General features: G+C 35.0%; 1 protein-coding gene across 5 annotated transcripts in view; it reads right to left on the minus strand.

Moving 5' to 3' along the window:
- The window catches only part of MAP4K3 (mitogen-activated protein kinase kinase kinase kinase 3), a 51,418-nt gene extending 35,870 nt beyond the window's left edge, over positions 1 to 15,548 (minus strand). For all 5 annotated transcript variants that reach the window (XM_026695951.2, XM_026695950.2, XM_087931266.1 and 2 more), the window contains exons 1-8: positions 15,215 to 15,548; positions 9,645 to 9,702; positions 7,381 to 7,471; positions 6,665 to 6,729; positions 3,705 to 3,760; positions 2,903 to 2,950; positions 1,028 to 1,070; positions 504 to 576 (exon numbers count right to left, since the gene is read on the minus strand). In XM_026695951.2, the coding sequence (XP_026551736.1) occupies positions 504 to 576; positions 1,028 to 1,070; positions 2,903 to 2,950; positions 3,705 to 3,760; positions 6,665 to 6,729; positions 7,381 to 7,471; positions 9,645 to 9,702; positions 15,215 to 15,322 (542 nt within the window). In that variant the 5' untranslated portion in view covers positions 15,323 to 15,548. The remainder of the gene's footprint in view (positions 1 to 503; positions 577 to 1,027; positions 1,071 to 2,902; positions 2,951 to 3,704; positions 3,761 to 6,664; positions 6,730 to 7,380; positions 7,472 to 9,644; positions 9,703 to 15,214) is intronic.
- Positions 15,549 to 15,556: the final 8 nt, after the last annotated feature.

A 15,556-nucleotide genomic window follows, 5' to 3' on the forward strand; every position in this document is an offset into this window, starting at 1 on the left:
AATGCTTCCATTACTTTGACTTGCAAAATGTTTTAAATGTTATTGTAATTGTAAACAAAATTTAAAAAGAAGCAAAGCAATGCACTAGGTCTCAAGAATTATATTTCTTCCCAATGTTCTAGGGCCCTCCCTCATCTCTCTCTCTATATAAACCATAGGCATTTCTAAAAAATAAAAAAAAATAACATAGAAGGAAAATGAAAGGTAAATTAAAAATGCAGTAACTGGCTTTATATACTGGTCAACCAGCTCTCCACCGAAAAAAGGATGATAATGAATAACCTGGGCTGGCAGAGATACTGACGAGGAATAACCCTCCAAGTTTGTTTCTAGCAAATTGGTGTTTTGCAACTGTCCAATTTTTAATAATGTAGCATTTGTAATTGGCAATCATTTTACTAATTATAAGGCTTGCTTAGTCATTTTCTTTAATAGGTTTTCAAAATATTAAATGTTCATTAGTTCAAAAATAGGAGAAGATCCTTGGAATAAAAGTAAATTACCAGTATGGAGTTCCAATGAAAGATTTCCTTTTTGCAATTGTAGCTGTTATTTGTGCTGCTACTCCAAAATCAGCTATAAAAGAATATGGAAGATAATAAGTACACATACTTATAATAAACAGAATATTTAAAAACTGAAAGTCTTGGTATAGATAATATTTTTATGAAGTAGCCAAAACAACTTGAAAACTTTTGTAATGTTCTTTTCGTGTTTCTGTTTCAGCATCATTCATTATCTTCCACAAGATGCAAGTATTTATTAAAGATTGGTTATCCTAGTCTCACATCAGCTCATGTTGTAATGACAAAAGTCCCTCTTTCATTAGATCTTATTTATAATAACTATATTAGGTATTTGTCATTTTAGGTAATTGCATAACTGAAGAAAGAAATCTAATTTGAAATATACAACAGGGACTCAAAACTGCCACATGAAGTTCTCACAAACAAACTATCTTGACGGGAATCTTAAAGTATATTAAATATTAGCCTGCATAAAACTGAACTTATATAGAAGTACTTACCCAACTTCACATGGCCATTATCAGTTAAAAGAATATTTGCTCCCTTAGGGAAAAATGGTAAAAGACATATTTTTAGAATTTTTTTTTTTAATGTTTATATTCGTATAGGTATCAGTACAAATGTATACTACATGTTATAAATTGTGTAAATCTTCAAAATATCGATATTAGAAATTATTTTCATTATTATGCTAAACTTATGTAGATAAAAGGCAAGACATCTCCAGAAAATGCCAATTAAAGTACCAACTAAACTGCCTATAAATATAGCAGACAAACAAGAACAAATATTTAAAAATGACAGTAAAATAATATTTTTTGTAATTAAGAGAGGTATCTTCTGCTTTAGAAGATAAAACTGGAACAAAATAGTGTAAGCATAAAATAGACGTGAAGCTATTTCAGATCTACACAGTGGCGGTAACAGTGACAAAATATGTTACTTTTATGTCTTTTATTACATCTGTGGATTCCCATCCCTTGGCTCAGTCCAGACTATCCAGACCTTGTTAGGAAAGAACAGGTACGTTGATATATTTGCAGTATGCTGCAAGCTTTCTTCAGATAAAATAATAACTCATCTTCACTTGAAATTGAATGACATTTGGGAGAGTTACACAAGGGCATTATTTTGATATTGCAGAATCCAAAGAAATGGATAGAGTCCTCAATAATACAAGTTCCACCATCTGAGGAACAGATGTTGAAGCCATGTTCACCTGGCTTCGAGAGGTGACAAATAAGGAAGGGTGATGTAAAAAAAGCCTTGAGTTCGGGGTGCAACTTTTCTTGAACACCCCAACTCTCAATAAAGCCGTATTAAACATGCTTTACAAAGGCTCTTCCATTTTGGGGGAAGATTCTGAGGAATCATTTGCAGAGGATCCTAAATGAAGCAGATTATCTAAATCCCCTTCAGTCAGATTACAGACCTGAATATGTGATGGAAACGGCATTGGTCACTGTGGATGACCTTTAAGCCTTTATCCATTTTTAGCTGGTGTACTATTTGCAGCTCTATCTAAACCAGGAAGCCCTGATTATGCTGATTTACAACCACATTATCATGTAGCTCAACTGAGATGTGCTCTAAGATGTGCCTTCAGGCATAGGAACACTAGACAACACTAGATATGTAAGCTTATGTAGTAACAAAGTCAAAAGCAAAACAATGTAATAGAAAACACATTCAAGTCAAAAACATTGACCTAAAAGGCAAATTCAACTGAAATCTAAGTATTACCTTTGGGAACAATTCATGGTAAGAGTAAGCAGTTTCTGAATGAAATTTATTAGATTGCCTTATTCAAAAGTAAACTGCGAAAAACTATGGTAGACACTTAACAAAAACTCTACCAGGAGGGACAGACCAGAGATTAAAATAGGATTGTGAACTTTCAATTTCAGAATAAAAAGTATAAAATTGACACAAGGTACTATAGAAAATGTAACATGGATTAGCTTGTTTGCCTAATATCCCAAACACAGAAAAAAGGAAAAATATTTTCCAAACTGGCCCAATTAAAACAGAGAACAGGTCAAAACTTGGGAAGGGGGAGAACCGACATTTTGCATAACTTGTTCCATGCATATCTTCTTGAATATGGATGTTACAGAACCAAACTTCGTGTTTTTTTGCAACAAATAAACGGTGTTGGTTTAATTAACATGAAATAACTTAACTTAGTTGGTTCAAAAGAATCAAAGCTCAATTATAATTATTACACATTTTTTTCTAATTTGTAAAAATATTCCTTTAGATAAGTCATTTCATATTATTGCAATAATAATCTCATGGTCACAGTCTTATTTCATTTTATAAAGTTCAGCTGGGAATTTTATGCACTTTAAAAATAATTTCAACAACAATCCTACCTTTATATCTCTGTGCATTTTTCCTTTACTATGCAGGTAATACAATCCCTATAATTAAAAGAAAAGGAATAAAATACTTAGAGAAAGATAGGTTTTCTGTGACTGTAAGTTCTATATCGTAAAAAATTAGCTAGATTTTTAACAACTGCAAAGGTGTAGTTCTCTTATGTTTGAAATAAATATCACTGCATGACCAATCCATGCTTGAAGAAATGACAGAAGGAAAGATAGAGAACTGTTACAAAACAGCTGACTTTCATCTAAAAAATGTAATCCTTCACAAATGGTTAATATATATTTTATTACTGAAAGGCAAGCATAAGCAATAAGCACACAGCTTCACTGAAGCTTGTCATCTGAAATAGATTGGTGTCAAAAAGAAGCACTACTGTAATCAATTACTGGTCCCTTCTTCTGATAGAAGAACTATACTTCTTCTTTTCATGATCCGGGTGCCAAGCATTTCTTCTTTTCTTATGAAACCTGCCATATGAGTGAGAAGTCAAACAAAAATCTTTGTAATCATCACAGCCGCTCATTTTGTACCTAAATTTCAAAGGCAAATTCTCTGCACAAGATAGGCTTAGCTCTCTGCAGCTCTGTAAGGCAATGCATACAGATACATAAACACAAACCTAAGGGCAAGTGCAGAGGCTGCATTTTGTTTTGGTGGTTAAAGCTCAGCTAAGAAGCATTATTTTAGGGAAATGCATATCTTACAATTGTGCACCCCAATTATTCAACAGAAATGTCTGGTATCTTTTTTCTATCCTAAAAGCCAACAGTGTAACAATTTGTTTACCTGCAGTGTCTCTCTGCTTACATAAGCAATCTGCTGTTCTGAAAGTGGTCCAGTCACTAAAAGAGAATCCATCCAAATTAGTTAGAAGATCTACTATAATTCATTGCTTACTTTGAAAAACTCAAAATCTCTTGCTTGCTTTTATATACATATATTCACTGTTCATATTCTGAACTTTAAATAAACATCACAGAAGAAAACTTTTGTATTCAAGTTTTGCCAGAAACCCAAGAAAAATCTAGAATAAAAAATTTCAGCTGAAACTCATATTGATGCCATAAGGATTAAATCTCCTTCTATTGTGCTATTATAAATTAACCCAAGCCTGCTATGATTAACTGAGACAGTTTAATGGTAAAAATTATATTTTCACACAGCCATGGTAGCGCAGTGGTTAGAGTGCAGTACTGCAGGCTACTTCTGCTGAGAGCTGGCTGCTTGCAATTTGGCAGATCGAATCTCGCCAGGCTCAAGGTTGACTCAGTCTTTCATCCATCCGAGGTGGGTAAAATGAGGACCTACCTTGGGAGCAATATGCTGACCCTGTAAACTGCTTAGAGGGCTGTACAAGTACTGTGAAGCGATATATAAGTCTAAGTGCTATTGCTATATTTGTAAGATAAATTATGTGCAATGTTTGAACTGCCATCTATTTTCTACACCTAGACTATTGCAATGTACTCTATATGGGGTATCCTTAAAGAGTATCTGGAAGCTTCAGTGTAGAACACAGCTGAGCAGGGCAGTTCTTGGTTCATGTTACAATGCTGTTCTGTAAGCTGCAATGGCTACTAATTAGCTTCTACCCCCAACTGCGTCCCAGCACTACCCCCAGCCCTCCAAAGTCAAACACAACCCCTGATGCGGCCCTCAATGAAATAGTTTGACATCCCTACTGAACACATGCTGGTCTTTCCCACTCCATCCTGGTCAATTTTCTTTTAACTGAATTTTAAATTTAAGATCCTGTTTATTGTTTTAATATTTTATAGTGCATTTTAATTGAATGTTTGCAAGCTGTCTAGAGTAGCTTTGGTGAGGTAGATGGATCTTATTTATTTGGTAAATAAATAAGATAAATGTTTAGGGCTGTTAATTTTATGATTTGTATTTTTACAAATGGAACTTGCAGAATATTCTGGTATAATTCTAATTTACCATTCCCTCCAAACAGGGTTTCTATTCTATTTCCCTTTCTTTCCCCCCTCAATACTCTCCCTAATCCCTAACATTTTATGATTTCTTGATCATTGTTATTTCAAAGAAATAAACTAACAAACTAGGAAGCCAAATGACTGAGATGGGGCACCATTCAAGCATATGTATACCTTTGGAATGGTAAGCTTTTCTTCAATAAACGACTTTGCAAACATTCTTTAATGTTTGCTTGTTTTTAGTGCTCCTCTCTGAGAGAAGCTTGAGTCATCAGAATTGGATACAATATTCGGGATGTGGTCTGACCTAGTGGTCGCCAACCGGTGGGCCGCGGCGAGAAAATTTTGGAGGTCCACAGAGAAATATCATCCCCAGAACACCCCCAAAGCAATTAATCCAGACTGCACAGGAGCATGTCTGTCCCGCCCACATGGCCCGCGGGAACCCTCCCTGCCCACTCACTCCTTACCTGGCAAACTTGCCTGCTAATTTACTATTTTTCCTCCCCCCCCCCACCATCAGCTGTTCTGCTGTGCCAGGAGATTTAGATTAGCTAGAAAGCAGGCAATCATTGGATTTCTTGCTTTCTAGCTAATCTTTAGATCTTTGGCTCTGCTTTTAAGCAGAGCTGAACCTCCCTTAGGACTGAAGCTTCTATTATTCAGTGCAGGCTCAGATAGCCAATGGCAGAAACCCAGATCTCTAAGTGAACCTGTGATTCTGTGAGCAACACAATCTGCCTGCCTGCTTTGCCTGATTTTGGGTAAAATTGCTCTTTTTAAAAAAATAAAAATTCAATATTTACATACATGGTGTGTTGTTAGTTAATTTTGTGAGTTTGTTTGCAAGCAAATTTTATGTGACAGACTCAGGTAGCCGATGGCAGAAAGATAGATCTCTGAATCTGTGATTCTGTGAGCAACTCAATCTGCCCAACTGCTTTGCCTGATTTTGGGTAAAAGTTGCTCTTTCTTTAAAAAAATAAAAAATCTGTGTTACACACTTAATTATTCCTCCCAGTTTAATACCTTCAATGAGTATGATTATTCAACCAATGGTAGAGTCAATGCCAGCCCCTTTGTTGATATCTTCTCTACTAGACCTCATGGCAAACTTTATTGAACACTCTGCTGAAGCCAAGCTATGCCAATCTCTTTGTCAACTAAATTGATTACTTTATTAAAATAATAACAACAAAACAACTGGTCGGTTTGGCATGATTTATCTTTGTTCCAGGTTGGCTTCTGATAAACAATGCACTCTTCTCTAAATCCTCACAAACTTAATAATCTGGTCCAAATTTTTCACTGATGTGAACATTAAGCTGATTAGTTTGTAACTATCCAGATCTCCCCTGTTTAAAGAATGGGTCACTATTTGCCTTCCTCCAATTCTCTTTTCACCCCCAAGATTGCTGAAAGATCACAGAAAAGGGATCTGAGATGATACACACTGTGGTTCTGATTAAAGAGGAAAAAAAAAGGGTAACAGCTAATTGCCATCTGGCAATACCCCATATTTGCCTCTATTACTAGCTAGCCTGTTTTATACAATTATTTCTAAATTTTCAATTAACAATAACAAAATAATATACTTTTCAAAACAATAATTATGACAGAAGGGCTTGTGTCTCCAGCAATTAAAACTAATGAAGTTTCACATTATCAGTTTATTATTTTGTGGTACCCATGGACAAGAGTTAATGTATTATTTTATGTATGTACTCAATATCAAATTAATGAAAGAAAACAACCATTATATTTGAAATACATATTTTCAAAATAATACTATATTTGCCTACTTACCATGGTAAATATCCTGTAATGAACCACCTCCACAGAACTCCATGCAAATCCACAATTTATCACGTCTAAACATCAAGGGTCTGATTAGTTTTGCATATTTATAAACACTTCATGCAATCTTAACTATGAAACTTCAAGATTTTGCAATATATTTTGAGGAAAACTAAGCCTTGAATACTTTCATCTTTCCAAAACAGAAGGCTATTCCACTTTCCTCTCACTTCTTCATGAAATTCCAGTACCAATAAATTCTAAGTCTGACTATTGGAAGCAGACTCTTACAAAAATTCTAAATTACTACTGAATTCTGTATTTAGAAGACTTATTGAAAAGTATGATAATTCATTTTAATGAATTAAAATCTAATCCGTTTTGCTTTGTTCGATATCTAGATGTTAGAGTTTGTCAGAGTTTTGATATCAGTATTTATACTTTAAAATAACATAAACTAGCTCTATAGCCATGCTCTGCTATGAAACTATGTGATTGGGCTTAGTTTTGGGGAAGGAAAATAAGGGGAAAAAATTGTGAATACCATTGGTATTCATCTGGCTAGCGTGATCTGTTAACTGAAATTAGGCAGTACACAATATGAACTTCCTAGGGAGTATAGAATGCCACAGTTAATTAGAAATCCAGGGTCATACTAGGTTTTATTTTTGCAAACAGTGAACAATGTTTACATTCTTATTTTATGTACATCGTAAAAATTATACCTGAGATAGCTGCCAAAATAAGCAACAATGTTTGGATGTTTACAATCCTTCATCATAATGATTTCCTGCTGCACAACAGCAAAATCTTCACCTATGAAAAAAGCATGTTTAGCTTATGCTTATGCTTATAGAAAGAATGCCCCATTACTTACATAAAAAGCACTTCAATTCCTGAAAATTAATAAATCAATTATTTCCCCATTATATTTAATTACAACATATATATTAACCCATTTTTGAAGTACATGATATAACACAATAAAAAATTAATATTAGTAGAAAACAGTAATGAAGTATGATCACCCAATATGCCAGCATTCAAGTTATCAATATTTTACTAAAACAGGTTATCAATATCTCACCAGGAAAACGTAGATTAACTGTTGATATTATCTTGTTAAATAGAACAAGTATTATTTACTTCTATAGTTACAAATAGGATTTAGTATTTAAATTTATTAGTTATGTTGCCACTGTTGGAAATGGCTGATCCATGCTAAATTCTCCCACCACCAAATTTAAAACATGGAATATGGTCCTTCAGAACTCTAGGTGTTACTGATAAAGAGAATAACATAGGAAACCACTGAATAAACTTCCAGCAACAGAAAGAACAATATATTTTCTATTTTTTGCAATGATATACAGATATACCTGCCATCAAGAATTATTATATATGTCTATTTTACTATGGATTGGGAAACTGACATCAATGTTATCCAAAACAGATTGTGACATTGTTCATCTTATATTTAACAATATAGAACTGAGGTTATGCAATATGGATTTACATGTACACTGGGAGTGAAACAACAGGAACAGAAGCTATGAACCAGTCGCTGTGATAAATATTACAAATGCAATTACTGAAAATTCTTTAAATATTCATTTTTGTCTTTTGTAACCAACATTTCTGACTGCATTACAAGTTTTGCTGTAAATCAACAAGCAAGAATATCTGTAGTTGTAAATAAAAACCTATGATCTCGATGACATCTAATGACACCTAGTCTGCAGAGTAGTATGTAACAAAAGTTGAAGACATGTACATAAATTATGCAATCAATAATAAACACTTTTTAATTTAGCTCAAAAGTCTACAGCTTCCAGGAATGTTTACCTTGGTAGTAAGATCATAGAGTAGGCAGTTTGCTTTTGGTCTATATTCTGTTGTGCTAGTCTCTAGATATTCTATTAACTTATAAAGGACCTTGAAATACAGTGAAAGCATTACCTACATCTATTTTTGCTTAGGTCATCTTCTGAAATTAATACAGTTACATTGTAGTGCAACCTTAATTCAAGCCTCCCTCATACTACCCAGAGCAAATGCTATTGGATGTGATTCTGCAATTTCCTGGTTTGACAGCAAATTGTTAATTTATGCCAATCTTATTACCATTTCTTTCTTTTTTTTTAGTTTTAATTTAAAAAACCCCAAAACATTCTAAACTTTTGGCTGATTAAAGCAACCAAGTAGCTAGCCTCATTTTTTTCTCTTCCACTAGCTAATTGGGTGCCTATGCAATGTCCTTAGTACAACATATTTCTAGTTATGATCGCAGAAATGTGCTGTAGTTTAACCACCATGACTACTAACCACTTATTATCTTAATATTTATTAGTTATTCTTATATGTAGTAAAGCATTCCTGTTCACTTTCTCTACGTCACATAAATTCCACATCATTTATTTCACCTTTCCCCAGCTGCCTTTTAAAAGGTAAATACTCTCAAACATTCTTCATAGGGCGTGTATCTAGGTAAATAGAAAAGTAAATTCTTCAAAGTGTTTCCATTTTTATTTATTTTTATCCTGCTTTGCTACCAAACAGCACTCAAAGTATCTGACAAAAGTATTAAAAATAAAAGTAAAATATGTTTAAATCCCATATTAAACACTGTAAATAATACATGCAAAGGAAAACTGTAGTAACACACACACACATACTAAAATTAACATTTCAACAGCAACTTTTTCAATATGCAAATTCAGGTGGAATTAACAACTTCAATTCTACTTTTTAAAGAGGCCCATTTATGCATCTACCTTATTTTGCTTTCCTAAGTGTTATCCTTTCATGATATGGAGGCTAGTTACATATCATTTAAACATTCCAATAGAAAGGCAATGTTTGATTATATAGGAAAATGTGCAGCTAAAATTCTAATGGGTCATTGTATCACTTAAAAAGAAAGAAAACACGCTACGGTGATTTAAAAAAAATACAGGAAATAGAAATTTTGAGGTTAAAAATTGCTTACCTGGTTCTAATTTTATTACTTTAATTGCAGCCAGTTCACTTGTATTAACATTCCGAGCCTATTTTTTAAAAAGAGAAATTGAGTAAATTAAACTGTGTTTTAGAATCATTCTAAAAGCAGAAATCCAGAGACTTAAAAAATATCTTCAAACTGAGCTCAATTTGTAGAGATGAGGCCTTCGGAGAGAAAGAGAGATCCCCAAGCACATGCAATGAGGACTTCCAGAGATAGATGGGCTATAAACACCATAATTAATTGTATCCTAATAATGGTATAGTACTGTACAAATTATAAAATATAGGAATCCTTCAGGTAAATCTCACTTCTTGATTTTCTTTGGCAACAAGAAGGAATTTCCTATTTTATCTATATTTTATCTTTATCCAAAACAATAGCTTGATGAAATAACATCCCATTTGCCACCAAATATTTCTGCCTTTGAATAAAACTGCCAACAGCAGAATTAAGGATTCATACAGTACAGTTTAAAAGCCAAAACAGACAGGAAAAGTACAATTCAATTTTGATTCAAAAATAATTAATTCTGTATTGTAATAGCTTCATGCAATGATATTCTTCTTAAATACTTTAAGCATGCTGGTGGGAAATTGTTAACGAAGAGTTAACTAAACTCTATGAGATATAAAAAGGAGTAAGACAGGAATGCCTACTGTTCCTCTTGTTTATTTTAGTTCTGAAAATACTGTACATAAGGCAAAATGAGAGGATTGTGTGACAAAATATTTTAAAACATGTATAAGTTAAGGGCTTTTGCAGGTGACTTGATATTGGTTCTGAAAGATCTTTTAAAAGAAATTGAAATATTATGATGTATTATTTATTTATTTAATAGGCAAATTAAAAGAATTTGGTCCCTTAACAGGTTTTAAGAATAAACAGAAGATGAAAATGTTAACAGATATATGAAAATAGAAGTTCAAACTAGAAGCTAGAACGATGTTTTTGTTTCAGATAATACCTGTTTTGACAACTGATACAGCATTTAAATAGTGGCAGAAGGATAAATTTGGCAGAAGGATAAATTTGGCAGAGGAAAACACATTAAATATATGGTGCTACAAGATGCAAAGGAAAGAGGAGGAGTGGGTTTACCTGAATATTAAGTATAATATTCACAGTAAACTTGCTCTGTTGCAGCATCACAAACAAATATATTGTGAGACAGTAACCATAAATCAGATCGCAGGGGCTAAGAATCAGATGCATTTGAATTTAATTGTTTAAACTAATGTCCTTTGCTTTTAAATATTTAAGTTTTAGAACAGTGGTCCCCAACCTTTCCGGCTTTGTGGACCGGGGAGAGAGGATGGTTCTGTGCTAGTTACAGGCAAGCCAAACGGGCCGTGGCCTGGTAGTGTGTCACGCCCCAGGGGTTGGTTATTGGGGACCCCGCTTTAGAACAAAGTGGAAAACTGTTTTCTCCCAGATAATCCCAGACTATATATCTGATCAATTTTTCCTAAGAAAGACTGATGGGGATTGGAGTATAACAATTTTAAAAGGACCACATATTTTTTAACGTATTTTAGACAAGAATAAAACCTAGCATTTTATTAATTTTTTTTGGTCAAAGGCTTATTTCTTTAAAGGTAATGAGTCAAGGGGCACATATTGTGAGTGTAATTTAAGTAGGCAGTGAGTGGACCATAAGGTTAACAGTTCTCTCTCTTTCTGAAATCTCTCTCTGACTCCCTCTCTTACTCAGTTCCAAGCAGCAGGCTATCAGTAAAGGAATAAATAGCATTATCAATAGTCTACTGATAACTTACCAAGAGATTTTAAAATCTAGGTAAGGCTGTTTGTCCTTTGCATATACAGATATATACTCAGTTATAGTTAAGACAAACATGCTGGACAAAATTTAATTCTTCTTAAAATGCATACCTTTCCAACTGAATGCTGAGGTGTATCCCTGATACCAATTTAAGTCCATTGTGAGACTGTTTATGGTTAATTATTATCAGTTTAATTTATGGTACTACATGTAGTCCTTGGGCTATGACCATTCATTCAACAACTGCTCAAAATTATAACAGTGATGAATGAAAGGTAATTACAATTGGTCCTCAAAGTTACAGCCCTTGCAGCACTCCTGAGGTCACATAATCTACATCTGAGAGCTTGGCAACTAGCCCGCACTTATGATTGGTCACTGTTTCCCATCATTCTCCTGCCCTGTGCAAACTGCCTTCAACTTCCCCCCCACCTGCCCATCCCCCCCCATCACAGTCTGCATTCCACTGTCTATTCCTGTTGCTGCCCCTTCTTGATCTGTCATTTTCTTCCATTGCTGGTCCCTGATTCAAGCACAATCTTAGCCTAACAAGTGCAATCTGGATTCTGCCACCAAGCGTCAGGGTCATATGCTGCTTTGTTTAATGTCTGCTTTGCTAAGGACAGAAATTCCAGTCACAATTCTGGTCACAACCTGAGAAGTACCTGTAGATATTGTGGATGTTTTGTTGTTACAAAGTTTGCTTTAGTGTATATATTGCTGGCCCTGGATGTTTTATTATTTAATGCTATATTATACCAGTAATAATTTTACAGAGTTATGTAGACTATTTTAATTATTTTTTGTAAGCAACTATGAGGCAAAACAGACTCAGCAATGCAGAAGCACAACAAATATGGAATGAAAAGGATGACTATTCCCAGATATAGACTTTGTTTTTTCCCCAGAAACCTAGCTTTCAACCAAATCTGCTAATGCAATACTAACATTAGCAATAACATCCAGGAATAAATTCTCAATCTAAAGTGACCCATCACACAATATATGTTAAAATCATGCTAAAAATGAAAAATTTAAACACAACATTTTAAAAAAATATTACCTCAATTGTACAGTTTTTAAAGAGCAACAATTGGTTATACCCTAATTGGAAAGTCTTTGGGCACTTTGGATGCCGCAATCCAAACAAAGAAACATTTTGATTTATTTGAAGCATTTATATCCTTTATATACTGCCTAATTAACAAATTTTGATTATATTTAGTAGCAAAACATTGACTACAGAAACCAGTAAAACTCTGGTTTCATACCTCTTGCTTCATAGAAAATATATATGAATGATGCCTAGGCAGTGTTTTCTTTTAATGCAGTAACAGTATTGAGTAAAGTGTTTGTATGCAAATATGCTTGCAAATCATTTCTCATGTGGGTGCATATCAACCCATTTTTAAAGTGGCAGTATTTTCTACTACTTGCCTCCCTGTGTTGTTTTTAAAAATGATTGTGATTTTAATATTAGAATTTATTGAACTGGTCTTTGCTAGTTGCCAAAATTAAGCTTTTCTTTATCACTGGCAAGCATTTTGTGGCACCTGCTGAGCATTAATGTTTTATTAATTAACCATAGACTGTGTTGATTAAAGAAAGTATAATCAACTATAGAAGTTCTTTTGACTAACTCCAGTTGCATAATCTTGTTTCTTTTCTGTTACAGCATGTAAAAGAAGACAAATATTAAAATAATCTCAATGTGATTTACCTAAGCATGCACTTCTGATTTATTGCTTTATTTTTGCCAATATTTTATATGAGCACTTATGTGACTATGCAACACTTTAAAAATAATTTCTTTATGGAAGATGCAAATATTTTTGTTTAATAAAGGTTGAAAGTCAAGGGCTTAATTGAAAAACAACAGAAATCAATGAAGTTAATAAAACATAGCTAGCTGGAAATTAAGCTAGTAATACTTTACCCAATTTTTTAAATAGCCTGAAATTGTATTTTAGGATATTAGAAAGTTAGGTGCAGGAAAATTTAAACAATTGTTTCATATTTACTTTTATTTCAGCTTTAGAATCATAGTTAAAAATCTCTTTGCTAGTTTAACAAACCTGAGAAGGCACAATCTCAAAATCATGGAAGTATTTAAAAGTTTAATTAAAAATGATGAGACGGCTCCCAAGTGCTTTTATGTTATGTTTTAAATTCAGCCTCAAAACCACCTTAATAAGCTATTATAATTCTGTAAGTTTACTACTGTCTTTATCCTCTTTAAAAATGCCAAATAAAGACTGCAAATTTCCCTGGCTACTACTTCCGACTCATATATCAAATTCATGTTTTAGTTTCTTATTTAACATCAAGAGCTCCATTCATGATTCCCTCCCCCCCAATATTGTCTGAGCATCTGTCCTCCTGCCACACTGTAAGCAAATATTTAAAACTATATCTGTACATGAAAGCCTTAAAATATATTCAGTAATCTCTCTGTTGCTATTCTTTTTCATAATAGTTTTTTCATTACTTGGAAAGATCAGGTAAAAATGGTAAGACAAAACAGATGCTTAAAAAGAATGACACAGTAACCATACACCCTAGAATATTATCTTTGTAACTTGGATAACAAGCATGCTCCAACATTGTTCTATCAAATTGAGATATTGAAGAATGGCAGGGCTGTTTTCTCTTCAATTGATTTATATTAAAAAACGAAAAAAATGTAGTTCACTTATTCAGATGGAGATACAAATAACTCTTTAAGTTATCCCTTCCATTTCTCACCTTGTTGCTGTCATAAGAACTGTCCTACTTTGCTAAAGGACTGTAAGAGCATTTTTTTTTATTGGGATAAGACCTCTTCTGATGGGAATCCAAAACCTTTATGGAAATGGGAGTCAAAGTGAAGGGGAAACACAAATAACATATGGTGTCCTGCTTTCAAAAATATATGGACAGTTTCTAGCAGAAAAGAAAGTCATTTAGGCACAACATTCGTTCCGGCACCAAATTATTTCAGGGACTGTCAAAATAATTATCAGGTGATTCATTTCTTGTGGAAAAAAACACGAACTTTATCATATTGATTTTGGAAGAAGAGAGAATAAAAGAACAATGAGTAGGGTGAAAATTAATACTGTACCATTATAGATCTCAGGAAGAATCTGAGGGGCACTGATGAAAAACCAGTGTACTTGAGGAAGGCCTGCAAGTTGGTTCAACTCGGGAAGCAGATTAGAAGCCAAGGTTCACCCTGACTACTTGGCCCTTATGATCTGTGTGCTTAGAAGCCCGTCTCTCACTATCACCCTGCCTGACCTCGTTTGCCAGAGGTGGAGGGTACAGGTTCCTTACAGAGTTAACTTAAATTACCAGATTAATCATGCAGAAAAGCTTTTCAGGGTGTTTTCCCCCCCCTGCTGGTACTGTCATAATACCAACTCAGATGGAAGAAATCTGTATGGAAGGCCATACCGAACCCCGAAAATCAAGTTCGGAGGGAAGACCCTACCGAGTGACAGTTCAGGTGCATTCATAAGAGATAAAGAGAGACGGATTTGAAGATGGGAGTCAAACCCATCCTGTGACAGGGCCGGGCAAGAGAAAAGGTATCGCGGGGAAGGGAGAGGAAACAGGCCAGAAAATTCGCAGATGGAAGAAGGACCACCCAAAAACACCTTTCCCAAGAAGGAAGGCGGGGAAAGAGTCGGCGAGGTTGCCCGACGACGGGGCGGGTGTCGGGGAGGAGGACCTGTGCAGGCTGAAGAGCGAAGGGAGGAAGGAAAACAGCCCCCTCGACCTCCACCGCTCTCACCTTGTAGACATCGCCGTAGGTGCCGCTACCGATGCGCTGGATGAGCTCGAAGTCTTCCTGGGGGTTCCTGCGGGACAGGTCGCACACCCGCCCCCCGCCGACGCTCATGCTGCGCCGCCTCCCGGAGCACGCAGCTGCCCCCTCAGCCCGCTCCGCCGCAGCCCCCGGGAGGACGAGGTGGGGGAAGGGAAGGAAGGAAAGAGGGTGAGCAGGTGGGTAGGGGAAAGGGGGGGAGGAGGAGGAGGAGGAGGAGGGAGAAGACGACCCGGAGCGATCACCACCGACGCCACCTCCCCCAGTTCTGCTCAAGCAACATGGCGCCCGCAGTCACCGCATGCGCAT

This window comes from Pseudonaja textilis, chromosome 1 (genome assembly GCF_049901715.1).
Source record: "Pseudonaja textilis isolate UNSWEBS1 chromosome 1, rPseTex1.2, whole genome shotgun sequence".
Lineage (NCBI taxonomy): Eukaryota > Metazoa > Chordata > Lepidosauria > Squamata > Elapidae > Pseudonaja > Pseudonaja textilis.